This window comes from Lepidochelys olivacea (assembly GCF_965140295.1).
Source record: "Lepidochelys olivacea isolate rLepOli2 genome assembly, chromosome: 1".
Classification (NCBI taxonomy): Eukaryota; Metazoa; Chordata; order Testudines; family Cheloniidae; genus Lepidochelys; species Lepidochelys olivacea.
The window spans coordinates 345,158,328-345,173,455 of NC_140411.1; the positions used below are offsets into that span (position 1 = coordinate 345,158,328).

Below are 15,128 nucleotides of genomic sequence, written 5' to 3' on the forward strand. Positions count from 1 at the left end.
ATTTGAATATTATCTTTCATTATTTTGTAGACATGTAATTGCCCTGATTATGTAATGGGTCATAAGTTTCCCAATTATTTTTCACTTGTGTATATTTCAAGATATACAGAACGGTATACTGAACATTCATGGAGTATCTGGATAGAAGTTTTGTGGGGACATAGGGAGAATCTTTGAAAATTGTTATAGGTTCCCCTATTTTGCTGCTTTTCAAAATAAACCCTGATATTCTCGTTGCCTCTTAAAGAATTCAATGACACATTCCTAAAGCAGGAATGTTAACAAGTTAACAAGGCCATGTGTCCAAATTCCCTTGCACATCTGAAAATTTACCCCCTTATTGGTTCACTTGTAAATGTTTCTCGGATTCATATGGACCTAGTTGGTTTATCAAAGAAAAGGTTAAGAAGAAAGTAGATGAAGGTCTATAAGTACTTACATGGGGAAGAGATTTCTGATAGTAGATGGCTCTTTAATATAGCAGAAAAAGGGAGAATGAAATCCAGGAGTTGGAAACTGAAGCTAGACAAATTCAGACTAGGAATAAGGTGCAATTATTTAATATTGAGGGCACTTAACCATTGGAATAACTTATCTAGGGGGATATTGGTTGGTTCCCCATTTGAAGTCTGTTTTAAAAAAATAAGAGTGAATATCTTTCTAAAAGATCTGGTATAGCTCAAAGTTATGGGCTTAATGTAGAAGTTAATTGGTGAGGCTCTGTGGCCTGTCATATGCAGAAAGTTGGACTAGATCATAATAGTTTCCTCTGACCTTAAGCTCTATGAATCTGCTAGGTGTATAGAACAGTGACTTGCTTAGTGGTAACCATTTGGCTGCTCCTGTTTATTCAGACCTATAAAATGGCAATGGGGTGAAACTGAAATGTTAAAATGTAACCAACCCATTTAAGACTGATTAAAGACAAGCCTAAGGCTACCTCTGTAACTTGTTGCCAAGTAAATGTAGCAGAATTTAAAAACATTGAAATAACAATATTATTTATCTTACTGTAGTACCTAAGAGCACTAGTCATGGACCAGGGACTCATTGTGTTAGGCACTGTACTAACACAGAACAGAGTCCCTGCCCCAAAGAGTTTACAGTCTAAATATACACAGCGTGACGGAAGGGACAAAACACACAAGCAGACTGAGCAAAGTGATAAATTAATGTCATGTTACTTCCATATTTTTTGGTGGGAGGGTGGTTGGTGGGTTTACTTAGAAGGGGATAAGCTAAAGGGAAGGGACAGAGGAGACACTGAAGGGAAGAGGGGTGAGGGGACAGAATGGGAGAAGAAAAGCGTGAAGCTGGGATGAAGAGACTAGCTGTTTACTCCAACCCTTTCCATACAGAGCAGAGAAAGACCAGTCAAAACTAGGGGAAGTTCTCCAAAGATTCCTGCTTTGGCTGCTTTGCCAATTCTGGCTGGAGTCTCTGGCTGGCTACTCTTTGCAGCTTTCTTCCAAGCCACTGCCAGCATGGTGCCTGGGGGAGGGGAGACACCATCAGGTCCTAGTGCCCCCAGAGTGCGTGGTGGAGAGGGGGTCTTTTCTGCTCCACTGTACCATTCCAGGAGTTTGCTGGGAGAGAGGGGTGGCCTGGGCTGGGCCCTGTTTTCCCCCTGTCCCTGAGTGCAGCAATCTCTGCTTTAGCTGCGTCTGCCCCCATTGGCTGGAGTCTCTGGCCTGCCTCTCTTCGCAGCTTTCTTCCAAGCCCACGTTGGAGGGAGGGCAAAGATACCACCTTGTCCTCGTGCCTCCATATTGTTTGGGAAGTCTCCCTTGCAGAGTTATGTGATTGGGAAAGGGTGGCCCCATGGTAAAGGGATCCATTTTCCCCCTGGCACTTTCAGCTGTGTTAACCGGATCAAAAAGTTACAAAACATATCAGTCTTCATGCTTGAGGACTGCAAACTGATAGACTCTGCATGCGGAAAAGAAATCTTCTCACCATTCCACTTTTGTGTTTATTATTTAATTTGCTAGCTGAACTACAGGAGTTTATTTGGTTTTCGTTAGGGATGTCGGTTAATCACAGTTAACTCACACTATTAACTCAAAAAAATTAATAGCGATTAAAAAAATAAATCGTGATTAATCAGTTTTAATTGTACTGGTAAACAGTAGAATACCAATTGAAATACATTAAATATTGTGGATGTTTTTCTACATTTTCATATATATTGTATTATGTTGTAATTGAAGTCAAAGTATATATATTTTATTACAAATATTTGCACTGTAAAAATGATAAAAGAAATAGTATTTTTCAATTCACCTCATACAAGTACTGTAGCTCAATCTCTTTGTCATGAAAGTGCAACTTATAAATGTAGATTTTTTTGTTACATAACTGCACTCAAAAACAAAAGAATATAACACTTCAGAGCCTGCAAGTCCACTTCTTGTTTAGCCAATCGCTAAGACAAACAAGTTTGTTTACATTTACAGGAGATAATCCTATCTTCTTATTTACAGTGTCACCAGAAAGTGGGAACAGGCATTTCCATGTCACTTTTGTAGCCAGTATTGCTATGTATTTACTTGCCAGATATGATAAAAATTCGTATGCCCCTTCATGCTTCGGTCACCATTCCAGAGGACATGCTCCATGCTGATGATGCTTGTTAAAAAAATGTGTTAATTAAATTTGTGACTGAACTCCTTGGGGGAGAATTGTATGTCTCCTGTTCTGTTTTACCCACATTCTGCCATATGTTTCATGTTATAGCAGTATTGGATGATGATCTAGCACATGTTGTTCATTTTAAGAACACTTTCACTACAGATTTGATGAAACGCAAAGAAGATACCAATGTGAGATTTCTTAAGATAGCTGCAGCACTGGACCCAAGGTTTAAGAATCGGAAGTGCTTTCCAAAATCTGAGAGGGACGAGGTGTAGAGCATGCTTTCAGAAGTCTTAAAAGAGCAACACTCTGAGGAAATTACAGAACATGAACCACCAAAAAAGAAAATCAACCTTCTGCTGGTGGCATCTTACTCAGATAATGAAAATGAACACGTGTTGGTCCACATTGCTTTGGATTGTTATCGAGCAGAACCTGCCATCAGCATGGACACATGTCCTCTGGAATGGTGGTTGAAGCATAAAGGGACATATGAATCTTTAGCATAACTGGCATATAAATATTTTATGACACCGGCTACAACAATGCCATGAAAATGCCTGTTCTCACTTTCATATGACATTATAAGCAAGAAGCGGGCAGCATTATCTCCTGCAAATGTAAACAAACTTGTTCGTCTGAGCGATTGTCTGAACAAGAAATAGGACTGAGTGGACTTGCAGGCTCTAAAATTTTGTTTTTTTTAATTTTTGAATGCAGGTTTTTTTGTACATAATTCTACATTTGTAAGTTCAGCTTTCATGATGAAGAGATTGCACTGCAGTATTTGTATTAGGTGAATTAAAAATACTATTTCTTTTGTTTTTTTACAGTGCAAATACTTGTAATAAAAAATAATATAAAGTGAGCACTGTACACTTTGTATTGTGTTGTAACTGAAATTGATATATTTGAAAATTGTAGAAAACATCCAAAAATATTTAAATCAATGGTATTCTATTGTTTAACAGTGTGGTTAATCACAATTTTTTAAATTGCTTGACAGCCCTAGTTTTCATTAAAGCTGATAACCATAATGTAATCTCCAACACAATTATATTTTGTAGTGCAGATAGGAGCATTGCTGTGTCATCAAGCTGTGCTAAAGCCTTGGACAGACAAAGATTTAACACTTCATAGTAGTCATGGTGGGAGTTAGTTCACACCACTGCTGCTGTTTAGCTAGAAACATATTTTCTGCACGTCTCTGCTAACCATGCTGGGGGGTCTGTCGATTGTGAAACATACCTTGTGAAGGATGGTAGTGAGGGAGAAAGCTAGAAACTTCCTTAAATGAAACCACTTGCCGAAAGACCATAAAATTGGAGATTCTGCATTTTTTCTCCCTCTTGTTGGGGACATACACGTGATGACAAGATCTTAAGAAATCTGTTCCTGCTGGTGGTGGTCTAGAGATGATTGACATGCCTCTTAACTGAAGTGTTTTAGGCCCTGTGTGTCCTAGAGTGGGCCCTGGAACTCTTGTTTTAAAGAGGGTGCTAATGCATCATATGGAGTAAGTGCACTTCTTTCTCCCCACCAGCCCTAATAGTACAGCTTGAGGGTTATTTCACTTTTGCTAAAAGGCATCTTTGCTTAGACTCATGCTTAAGGCTACTGACAAGTGATTTGTTAAGGACAGGTTTACAAATGGTCTGTGCTATTTCAGGGTCACTGCTGCTTTACAGCAAATAGGCGAGGGGGCAATGGGACAAGAGGCATTCCCCTAGCAACTCTCTTTATTGCTTCCTCTCTAGAGTCCAGCTCTGTTAGGTTGATCAGGCTTTGGGGGGGGGGGACTTTTTTTATTAGTCCTACTTTTTGGTGTGGGTTATTCTCATGATAGGGAGATGAGGTCTAGGTTCATGGTAAAATGACAGCTGCAGTTCAGTTAGTATTTTGATTAGCAGAATGATCCTTTTGAGGATGGCTGCATTTATTAGTTGATAGCCTGAATCTAGCTCTACATTTTGTGTAGTTACTATAAATGGAGATTGGAACCATCCCTTGGGGAAATGGCAGCATTCTGTGATGTCGTACTGTGCAGTAGAAGTGTGTGCTCGTATCATGCAACTGTTAGCTAAAGTTTCAGTTTAGCTTTTCAGTAAGAGCTCTTTTTTTCAAATGCCCATGTGGAAAACAGTGCATGAACAGGTAGATTTGCATAGTCAGGCATGCTCACGTTTGAAAATTACTTTGAAAATTTGGGCTTGAATGTCCTGTTTAGTACTGTACAATAACTGAGGCTTCTAGTCATATGAAATGGAGCTGAAGCTTAACCAGCACTTATTACTGGTGAGTCTGGTATACTGTCAAGATCACATCAAACAATCTCTCCTACCCTTTGTCTGCTAATTCATGGTGACTTCTGCCTTTGGACTATCCATGCAGCTTCCTACAAGGTATATTTTTAAAGGAAGGAGATAATCAAAGACAGAGTGACTTGATTTAAACCAAAATCATTTATATTACTGATTTAAATCAGCAAGCAGTAACTTTGATTTAAATAATGTTTTATAATCATGTTTTGCATTTGTATCTTTATTTTTGTGAAAAAAAAGGTTGATTCTCATTGGTTGGCAACCATTAATACATATTGATTTGCAACTAAATGTAGCTTTTACATTAAACTTGATACTTTTTGCTAACCAAAAGAATATATTATATGCACATTTTATTTAAGCAGTTATTGCTTAACATAAATGTATTCCGTTTCTTAATTTTTACTTTTTAGAAAATGGTGAATGACGCATTTCTTAATTATTGGTTGATCTTTTTTATTCATGACAAAAACAGTATTTTCAAATTGTTCCGTTAGTTAAATAATGCTACCTTAAATGTGCTGGCTACATAAAAAAGAGCCAAAACATGTTTTGCTTTTAAAACTAATTGATTAAGTAGAGGAAGTATATCTGTAGGTAGTGAATTGAACTGGTTGTTTCTAGCCACCATGACCGTCAAGATTTTAGAACTAGTAGATCTCGTCCCCTTACCTCATTTTTGTTTGTAGAGTGGAAGAGAACAAGCTTCAACTTTCAATCGGTTTCTCAACTTAGAATGAACTAGTCATTGAATTGAATAAGCTGAAATAAAGAAAATATTCTCTCTGCAATTGCAGAAGAGGCTAGTGCACGTCAGCAGACTCTGGTTCCAGGTGCTTATCCAGTGACTTCCATCCGTTCAGTAGTTTGACTTTCTTTAAAACTTTGGCAGTAAATGTGATACTTGAAATATTTTTATTTAATTTATTTTAATAAGTCGTAGTAAGTTTAGGCCTTAACATATGTTGTCCCAATTTCCAATACATTTATTTTAAAAAAAGAAAATTGCATTTAATATAAATAAAATACAATGTAAAGAAACTGTTTTGTTTTTTATTTTAAACCAGTTTTATCCACCCTGATCAAAGGAGATATTCTAAACCAAAACTGAAGAAACTCCTTAGCATAGCACAGTTGGGTTGGCACTGAGATTCAGCCCATTGAAAAATGTAGATATAAAACTGCATCTGTTTGGAAAAAAAAAAATTGCTGTGATTCTCAATTTGGCATCTTTTTAAACTGAGTACTATGTTGACTGATTGTCATCACTGCCCTCTGCTGGGTGGAATGTCAGACCTACTCAAGTGTGTGAGTGGCCTATTGCAGTGAAGTCTCCCTTCAGCTTCTAAAAAGACCTGTGCTTTCTGAAGCAGATTATCCCAAGTTCTGTCCTTCCAAGATCCACAGTGAACAAGGTAGATAACAATTAAGTGCTTTTGGTACAGAAGAGTCACAGCAGCTTCTTTTGTGACTTGTCAATAAGCTGTCTGAGAGTAGCTGCTTTGATTGATATTACAAACCATAGAACTGGAAGGGCCTTTCAGTTAATGACATGGGGCGGGGGGGCAAACTAATTCTTCAAGCAACCGAATGAAAAGTCTGTGTAACAGAGAATCGATCTCCAAAGCAAGATTCTGTCCATTTGTTGTCTTTGGGTCAGACCAATTTGAAGTCCTAGGTTTATTCCCTTTGGTCGGTGAGTGCCTGAATACCATACTTTTAAGACATTTGCAGCCCTTGTATTCATTCCTAAGGGAATATTTTGGATTAAAATGTGCTATTGGTTTTTAAAGGTGGTTAAATCAGGGTTTGGACATTTTGTCTTGATTGTAGGTAGTGGATGTTAGGAATGTTGAGTTCTATCTCTGATTCTGCTGTTTGGGCAAGTGACTTCACTTCCTCATGCCTCAGTTTATCTATCTGTGAAATGGATACACCACACTTATTTGTCTGTTTTAGTACAGAGTACCTTACGAACAACAACTTACACAGCTTTGAAATGCTTGGTTGTTTTAGCAAAGGGATCAAAGTCACTAGCTTTGATTTCCCCTGAGCACCTTAGAATGCTGCTTCTGAGCCCAGACTTTTAGCAGGAGGGGGCTGAACTGTCATAGAATTCATGTGCTTTAAGCAGCTATCACTGAACAATTTGCATGTGTGACTTTTGCTCCTACAAAAGAGTAGGGAGTATGTTTAGTAACTGAGCTCAAAGTAAATGAAAATAGTGCTTGTTTTGAATGTGTCTTATCACATATAAGTTGCTTATCTCCTTCCACTTTACAGGTTTGAAGAAAAGGCCCAAACTGACCCACTCAGTGCACTGAAATACTTACAGAATGACTTGTATGTGACTGTGGATCATTCTGACCCTGAGGAGACAAAAGAGGTAAGGGTGAAAACTACCTCCTTGTTTTAGTAATAGAATGTAAAGGTTCATACTGTGGAACTTTTAGAAGTACCTTAGGTTCTCTTAGACCTTGTCTACACACACATTGTATTTCTTTAACTATACCAGAACAGAGGTACAACTCCCTAATGTGGTTGCAGTTACACTGGTATGAAGGTACTTATACCAGTATAGCTTATTTCCCTTATATATGGGAATAGCTACACCAGTGTAAGGCACTTTTATGCCAGTATAACTGCATCTAGGCTAGGGGATGTACCAGTATAACTATTTCTGTTTTTAAAAAAAATCCACACCCCATACCAAAATAGCTATCAGTACAAAAACTGCATGCAGAGGTGGCCTTAGATTTAATTCTAATGTGCTGTCTTGTGGGGGTTTTAATGAAATATAAACTCTGTATAAAATGGCACAGGCTTATAGTTTATTGGGTGCAATGCACTTTCCATAGCACAACCAACCAATTAAGGGAAATGCTGCTATTGTATTGTATTAAGATGTAAAAGGATACTCTATCAGACATCTCCCCTGAAGGTGATGATCTCAGCATATTTTTTCATTTGGATTGTATATATTTAAGTAGTTCTGAAGGAAAAAATTGAGCTCTTCTCCAGAATATACATTTCTCACTCTGGATTTTTTAATGTATGTCGATCACTAGGGCTTTTATATGGCTTTATCACATTTTTCAATGCATATATTTGGTTTTTCTAGGAGTAAATTTGTTCCCAAAGCACAAATGAAGCAATAAACTCCCAAGGGCTGATAGGAATTTCAGACTGCGCCTCTCCGTTACGTGTGTCACTTTACAAAAGGGATTAAGGAAATCTAGTAGCAGCCATAGATAACTTACCGAATTTATGAAGTTTAGGATAAGCTTTTGGGTTTTGCTTCTATGTGCACTTATGTATAGCACTTCGGACCTTCAAAGTGCTGTACAAACATGTAACCCTTATCACTCTGTCTCAGTTGCCCCATTTTAACTGGTTAGGGTGTTCTTTACACTGGTGCAAATGAGAAGTATCTCCACTGAAATCAGTGGATAGCTACAGTTGTAAAGCTGGTATGAGACAAGAATTGGGCTCAATAACTAAATGTCTTTCCCTCGTTCATGTGTCAGGTCAGTATCAAAGCTGTGATAAGAACTTGGGGAGTCTCTGGCTCAGAGCCTCTTAGTGTGCTGGCTAGATCATGTAATTGTTCTAAGCAACTAGAAATTGTCTAAGTATAGCCTCTATAAGCTTTGTTTTTGTGGGGCTGTTACTGAAGGCCATATGCAATATAGTGCTGGGGTTATAGGGTGACAGGACTTTGGAAAATAATTTGCTAGTATCAGGATCCTGGAAATTGTTGTTTAATTACTTTATCATAGATTGCAATTCATTTTCAGTAACATAATTGACATGCTAAGGTTATGTTGCCAACTATAAGATGTATCCATACAACATGTTTAAATTATGAGCTTCACACTGAAGTTGACTCATACTAGCTACCTTCACATCTTTTCTCTCATTTGGGACAGGAGTAGGAAGAAAAATAACAGGAAGTTCTTGCTATTTTTCAACCCAAAAAGTATTTGAATTAAATTTCATATAGTGCATAGAGGATCCCAAAATCTTTCACAAAGTCTCTGCAAGACACTCGCACAGTAAACTGCATGCTATTCAATTTATCTACCTTGCAAGCATGAAATTTTTGAGTTGACCATGCTACCATGTGAACCTGTAATTCCAGGGAAGGGTTTCAATCCTGATGTGCAGGGCCCCTCTCTCTGGCTTTTCAGGATAATAGTTGTAATTTCACTACGCCTCATTATTTTTCAGGCCTAATGCTTGAGTTTTTTGACTTTTTCCTCTTGCTTCTCTTTGCCAGAACAATATTTACTGTTTAGCAGAGTTAGAGCAGCTGCTGAAAACCTTTTGAAACTTCTTCCTTTACAATCTCTTCTGTTCAAATAGCTTCAACTCTCATAGACTTGTATCAGAACAGAGCTGCCAGTCAGATGGCTTTAAGCCCCACGCTGATACTGACTGGGTGTATTTCCATGACGTCAATTTCCCTTCCGGTTATCTCACTGAGTTTGCTTCTGGCACTGGTACATCATCTCCAAATGGCTCTTGTGCAGTGGTCTCAGCACTGATGCCATATTTTGGATCAAAATAGAAGAAGTTTCATTGTTTCCTAGCACAGATGCCTGTATGATCCCTGGCACCACTTATAACAGAGATGTGGTCTATTTCATAGCAAGGGCAATATATCTTGTTGACTCTGTGCTGAATACAGCTCAGCATTGTAGGACTGCTAAGTTTGATTATCTTCAGATCTCCTCTTACAGCTGTCTTTCCTCTCTCCTTTACCTTCCCCATCTCTTCTGTCTCCAGCTCACATTCACTTGTCACAGTCTTGAAAAGCAGCAAGCTGATTGGATTTGTCCCTGATATAGTATAGTGTGATCAGGTTGTGAACCACATATTTCAGATGTTTGTAAGCCTTGCTGTAAAAGATTGCACCAAGGTAAAATCCTACCCAAAAGGATCCTAGCTTAGGAGGAGTAATTTCATGTTTTTAAACTTCATTTCATATCTTTTCAACTGTTTTGAGTTGAGTGCCAAAGAAAACAGACAATTTGTTCTTGAAAAACTTGCTCTGGCTTTGGTAACTAATTTTGTTTTAATGTAGTATGAATGAGAGACAGCATGGCACCTCCAGAATTTTAGCATTTGTTATGAATTTATCAGGTTAAGGGAATTATTTTTTATTTTCTATTTTTTTAATTCTGGAATGTAGCTGAGAACCTCTTGTCATCATTTAGCACATGAATGCTCATTACTCCACCCACAGGCAATGTACATGTCCTGGCTGTGCTGTCACTCACCAATACAATGGATTTGTAATGCGGTTCTGACTTGCGCAAATTAGTGGTGATCCCACTTGAAGTCACTTAAGAGCCCTCCAGGCAGTTGATCATTTTATCAGATAGAAATGGGTCTCTGTGTTACTGGACTGGAGACCTGACAGTTGTGGTATGCTTGTAGGTGAGGTGACTAGCAGGTCTCTAGGGCAAATAGAAAGCTATTGATTACTGCACCAGCGTGTGGTATGGCTTCCTGGCAGATAATGAGATGAAAGGCTTACCAGATACTGGAATTTGCTAATACTGATTACAAAAAAATGTGTACATATATATTTTTCCTATTCCATATAAACAACACAGCTGTCCCCAAATTCATGTATCTGAAAAGGAGTGACTCAGACCTAAGGATGATAAAATTAGAAGCTGACTGTAAGCTCCCAGTCTGGTACTGCTGTGATGGGGGAAAAAAACAGTGCTATTAATGCATGTAAACATTAGCAGGTCACCTGTTATCATCTGGACCCATGGAAAAGAAGACCTTGAGGAATTCCACCATGATTTCAACAATTTCCATCCCACCGTCAACCTCAGTCTGGACCAGTCCACACAAGAGATCCACTTCCTTGACACTATGGTGCTAATAAGCAATGGTCACATAAACACCACCCTATACCGGAAACCTACTGACCGCCATACTTACGTACATGCCTCCAGCTTTCATCCAGACCACACCACACGATCCGTTGTCTACAGCCAAGCTCTACGATACAACCGCATTTGCTCCAACCCCTCAGACAGAGACAAACACCTACAAGATCTCTATCAAGCATTCTTACAACTACAATATCCACCTGCTGAAGTGAAGAAACAGATTGACAGAGCCAGAAGAGTACCCAGAAGTCACCTACTCCAGGACAGGCCCAACAAAGAAAATAACAGAACTCCACTAGCTGTCACCTTCAGCCCCCAACTAAAACCTCTCCAGCGCATCATCAAGGATCTACAACCTATCCTGAAGGACGACCCATCACTCTCACAGATCTTGGGAGACAGGCCAGTCCTTGCTTACAGACAGCCCCCCAAACTGAAGCAAATAATCACCAGCAACCACACACTACACAACAAAACCACTAACCCAGGAACCTATCCTTGCAACAAAGCCCATGGCCAACTGTGTCCACATATCTATTCAGGAGACACCATGATAGGGCCTAATCACATCAGCCACACTAGCAGACTCGTTCACCTGCACATTTACCAGTGTGATATATGCCGTCATGTGCCAGCAATGCCCCTCTGCCATGTACGTTGGCCAAACCGGACAGTTTCTACGTAAAAAAATCAATGGACACAAATCAGATGTCAAGAATTATAGCATTCAAAAACCAGTCGGAGAACACTTCAATCTCTCTGGTCACTCCATTACAGACCTAAAAGTGGCAATTCTTCAACAAAAAAACTTCAAAAACGGACTCCAAGGAAAGACTGCTGAATTGGTATTAATTTGCAAACTGGACGCCATTACATTAGGCTTGAATAAAGACTGGGAGTGGATGGGTCATTACACAAAGTAAAACTATTTCCCCATGTTTATTTCCTCCCTACTGTTCCTCACACGTTTTTGTCAACTATTGGAGATGGCCCACCTTGATTATACCTACAAAAGGTTTTTTTCTCTCCTGCTGGTAACAGCTCACCTCACCTGATGACTCTCATTACGGTGTGTATGGTAACACCTATTGTTTCATGTTCTCTGTGTTTATAAAATCCCCCTACTGTATTTTCCACTGCATGCATCCGATGAAGTGAGCTGTAGCTCACGAAAGCTTATGCTCAAATAAATCTGTTAGTCTCTGAGGTGCCACAAGTCCTCCTTGTCTGTTATGCTCCAGAGGCAGTAGATTCTTAAGCTTTAATGTGACTATACTTGGAATGTTACTGTTGTTCAGGAGGATATAAACAAACCTAGAGAAAACACAGAACACAAGTATCTAAGGAATGGAGAGTAAAATAATTCTGTAGGGCAAGATTGAGCGTGAAACTTCCCTAACATTGGAAAGTGAACTTGAGTGGGGACACATAATCACTCTATAAATAGATTCAAGGTAACCGTATAAATGAAGAGAATCAGTCACACTCAGAAGATGTAGAAGGAGCAATGCATTGTAACTAAAGAAGGAAATGTTTTGTGCTAGGCTGTAGGTGGTGCTATGTATAGACAGGACTGAGTCAATCTGCTTATAATTATTTCCCTACACTTCCCATTATAAGACCATTTTTTCAAGTGTGAGTAACTTTGCCAAACTGTAACCATTTGAGCTGAAATTTTCCATGTGCCCCAGTCTGCATTTTTTGGGAAAACTCCAGCTAAAACAGGTCAGCCATTTCTGAGAACAAGGCTAGGGAAAAGTATGTTTTGCCCATGTTGGGGGGAAAAAAATAAATACCGGTGAACTTTTCTTTGAAGATCTCCAGCACCGCTATGCTTTGGAACAAGAACTTGAATTTGGCCTGGGTAAAAGGGAGGTGGTGATCTTTGTGTCAGGGATGTGCCTTTTGAAATCTCGACAAAAATCTGCCCAAATTTTGCTAAGTTATAGACCTTTTGAAAAATTGCAGTTCACACATGCTCAGTAGAAACATCTGAGATGGTAGCTGCTAAAATCTAAGTGTCCATCCACACTGAGCTTGCTTGAGCCTCTCATAGCTCCTAAATATGACTGGACTGCACATGTGCCATCCCTCCAGAGCAACTGAGCATGCGCCCTTCAGCCCGGAGCTGCAGGGGTAAAGCTGGTCTCCTCCAGGTTGGGAAGAGGTCCCTGTAAATATTTGCAAAGCCACTTTATTGTTCTCCTTCAGATCCCTCTTTAAACTCCCCTTTAGCCTGATGCCATCAAAAAATTTGACAGTGGTTAGGCTGTTGGTGGGCTAAGACCACAGTCTTTTATACTGACTAATATTGTTTCATTGTTTCCTTATATTCCTCTGTCTGTATCTGTCTGTTTACTCTTGTCTTCTACTTAGATTTTAAGTTCTTTGGGACAGGCACTGTTTCTTTGTTCAGTTTGTGCAGTGCCTAGCACAAGAGGGTCCTGGTCCATGACTGGGGCTCCTAGGCCCTAAGATAATACAAGTAATAAATAAGTACCTTGCTGAATCAGGGCCAGAATCACTTTTTCATAAATTGCCATTTGCTGTGGCAATGAAGCTCATCTTTAGCACTGCAAGCACACTAAGCTTAATGATTGATTTAGTTCTGTTTTATGTATGTTTATACCTCACCCTTCCTTTGGAATCTGCACATCTCCGTACCAGAGGGATGCAGGCGAACAGGAGGAAGGTCAACAGAAATGATAAAGGGCCTTAAGGGACTGATTAAATCTTTATGGAAACATTCATTACTCATAGAATCCTAGAATATCAGGGTTGGAAGGGACCTCAGGAGGTCATCTAGTCCAACCTCCTGCTCAAAGCAGGACCAATCCCCAACTAAATCACCCCAGCCAGGGCTTTGTCAAGCCTGACCTTAACAACTTCTAAGGAAGGAGATTCCACCACCTCCCTAGGTAACGCATTCCAGTGTTTCACCACCCTCTAAGTGAAAAAGTTTTTCCTAATATCCAATCTAAACCTCCCCCGCTGCAACTTGAGACCATTACTCCTTGTCCTGTCATCTGCTACCACTGAGAACAGTCTCGATCCGTCCTCTTTGGAACCCCCCTTTCAGGTAGTTAAAAGCAGCTATCAAATCCCCCCTCATTCTTGTCTTCCGCAGACTAAACAATCCTAGTTCCCTCAGCCTCTCCTTGTAAGTCATGTGTTCTAGCCCCCTAATCATTTTTGTTGCCCTCCGCTGGACATTTTCCAATTTTTCCACATCCTTCTTGTAGTGTGGGGCTCAAAACTGGACACAGTACTCCAGATGAGGCCCCACCAATGTCGAATAGAGGGGGACGATCACGTCCCTTGATCTGCTGGCAATGCCCCTACTTATACATCCCCAAATTCCATTGGCCTTCTTGGCAACAAGGGCACACTGTTGACTCATAGCCAGCTTCTCGTCCACTGTAACCCCTAGGTCCTTTTCTGCAGAACTGCTGCCGAGCCATTCGGTCCCTAGTCTGTAGCGGTGCATAGGATTCTTCCGTCCTAAGTGCAGGACTCTGCACTTGTCCTTGTTGAACCTTCTCAGATTTCTTTTGGCCCAATCCTCTAATTTGTCTAGGGCCCTCTGTATCCTATCCCTACCCTCCAGCGTATCTACCTCTTTTCCCAGTTTAGTGTCATCTGCAAACTTGCTGAGGGTGCAATCCACACCATCCTCCAGATCATTTATGAAGATATTGAACAAAACCGGTCTGAGGACCGACCCTTAGGGCACTCCACTTGATACCGGCTGCCAACTAGACATGGAGCCATTGATCACTGCCCGTTGAGCCCGACAATCTAGCCAGCTTTCTATCCACCTTATAGTCCATTCATCCAGTCCATACTACTTTAACTTGCTGACAAGAATACTGTGGGAGACTGTGTCAAAAGCTTTGCTAAAGTCAAGGAACAACACGTCCACTGCTTTCCCTTGATCCACAGAACCACTTATCTCATCATAGAATGCAGTTAGATTAGTCAGGCAAGACTTGCCCTTGGTGAATCCATGCTGACTGTTCCTGATCACTTTCCTCTCCTCTAAGTGCTTCAGAATTGATTCCTTGAGGACCTGCTCCATGATTTTTCCAAAGACTGAGGTGAAGCTGACTGGCCTGTAGTTCCCAGGATCATCCTCCTTCCCTTTTTTAAAGATGGGCACTACATTAGCCTTTTTCCAGTCGTCCGGGACTTCCCCCAATCTCCATGAGTTTTCAAAGATAATGGCCAATGGCTCTGCAATCACATCTGCCAACTCCTTTAG

The 15,128-nt window shown here is 40.0% G+C and overlaps 1 protein-coding gene across 2 annotated transcripts in view; it reads left to right on the forward strand.

The window, feature by feature from the left end:
- The window catches only part of MKLN1 (muskelin 1), a 184,407-nt gene that overhangs the window by 154,995 nt on the left and 14,284 nt on the right, over positions 1-15,128 (forward strand). For both annotated transcript variants that reach the window (XM_084630954.1, XM_084630955.1), the window contains one exon: positions 7,239-7,341. In XM_084630954.1, the coding sequence (XP_084487080.1) occupies positions 7,239-7,341 (103 nt within the window). The remainder of the gene's footprint in view (positions 1-7,238; positions 7,342-15,128) is intronic.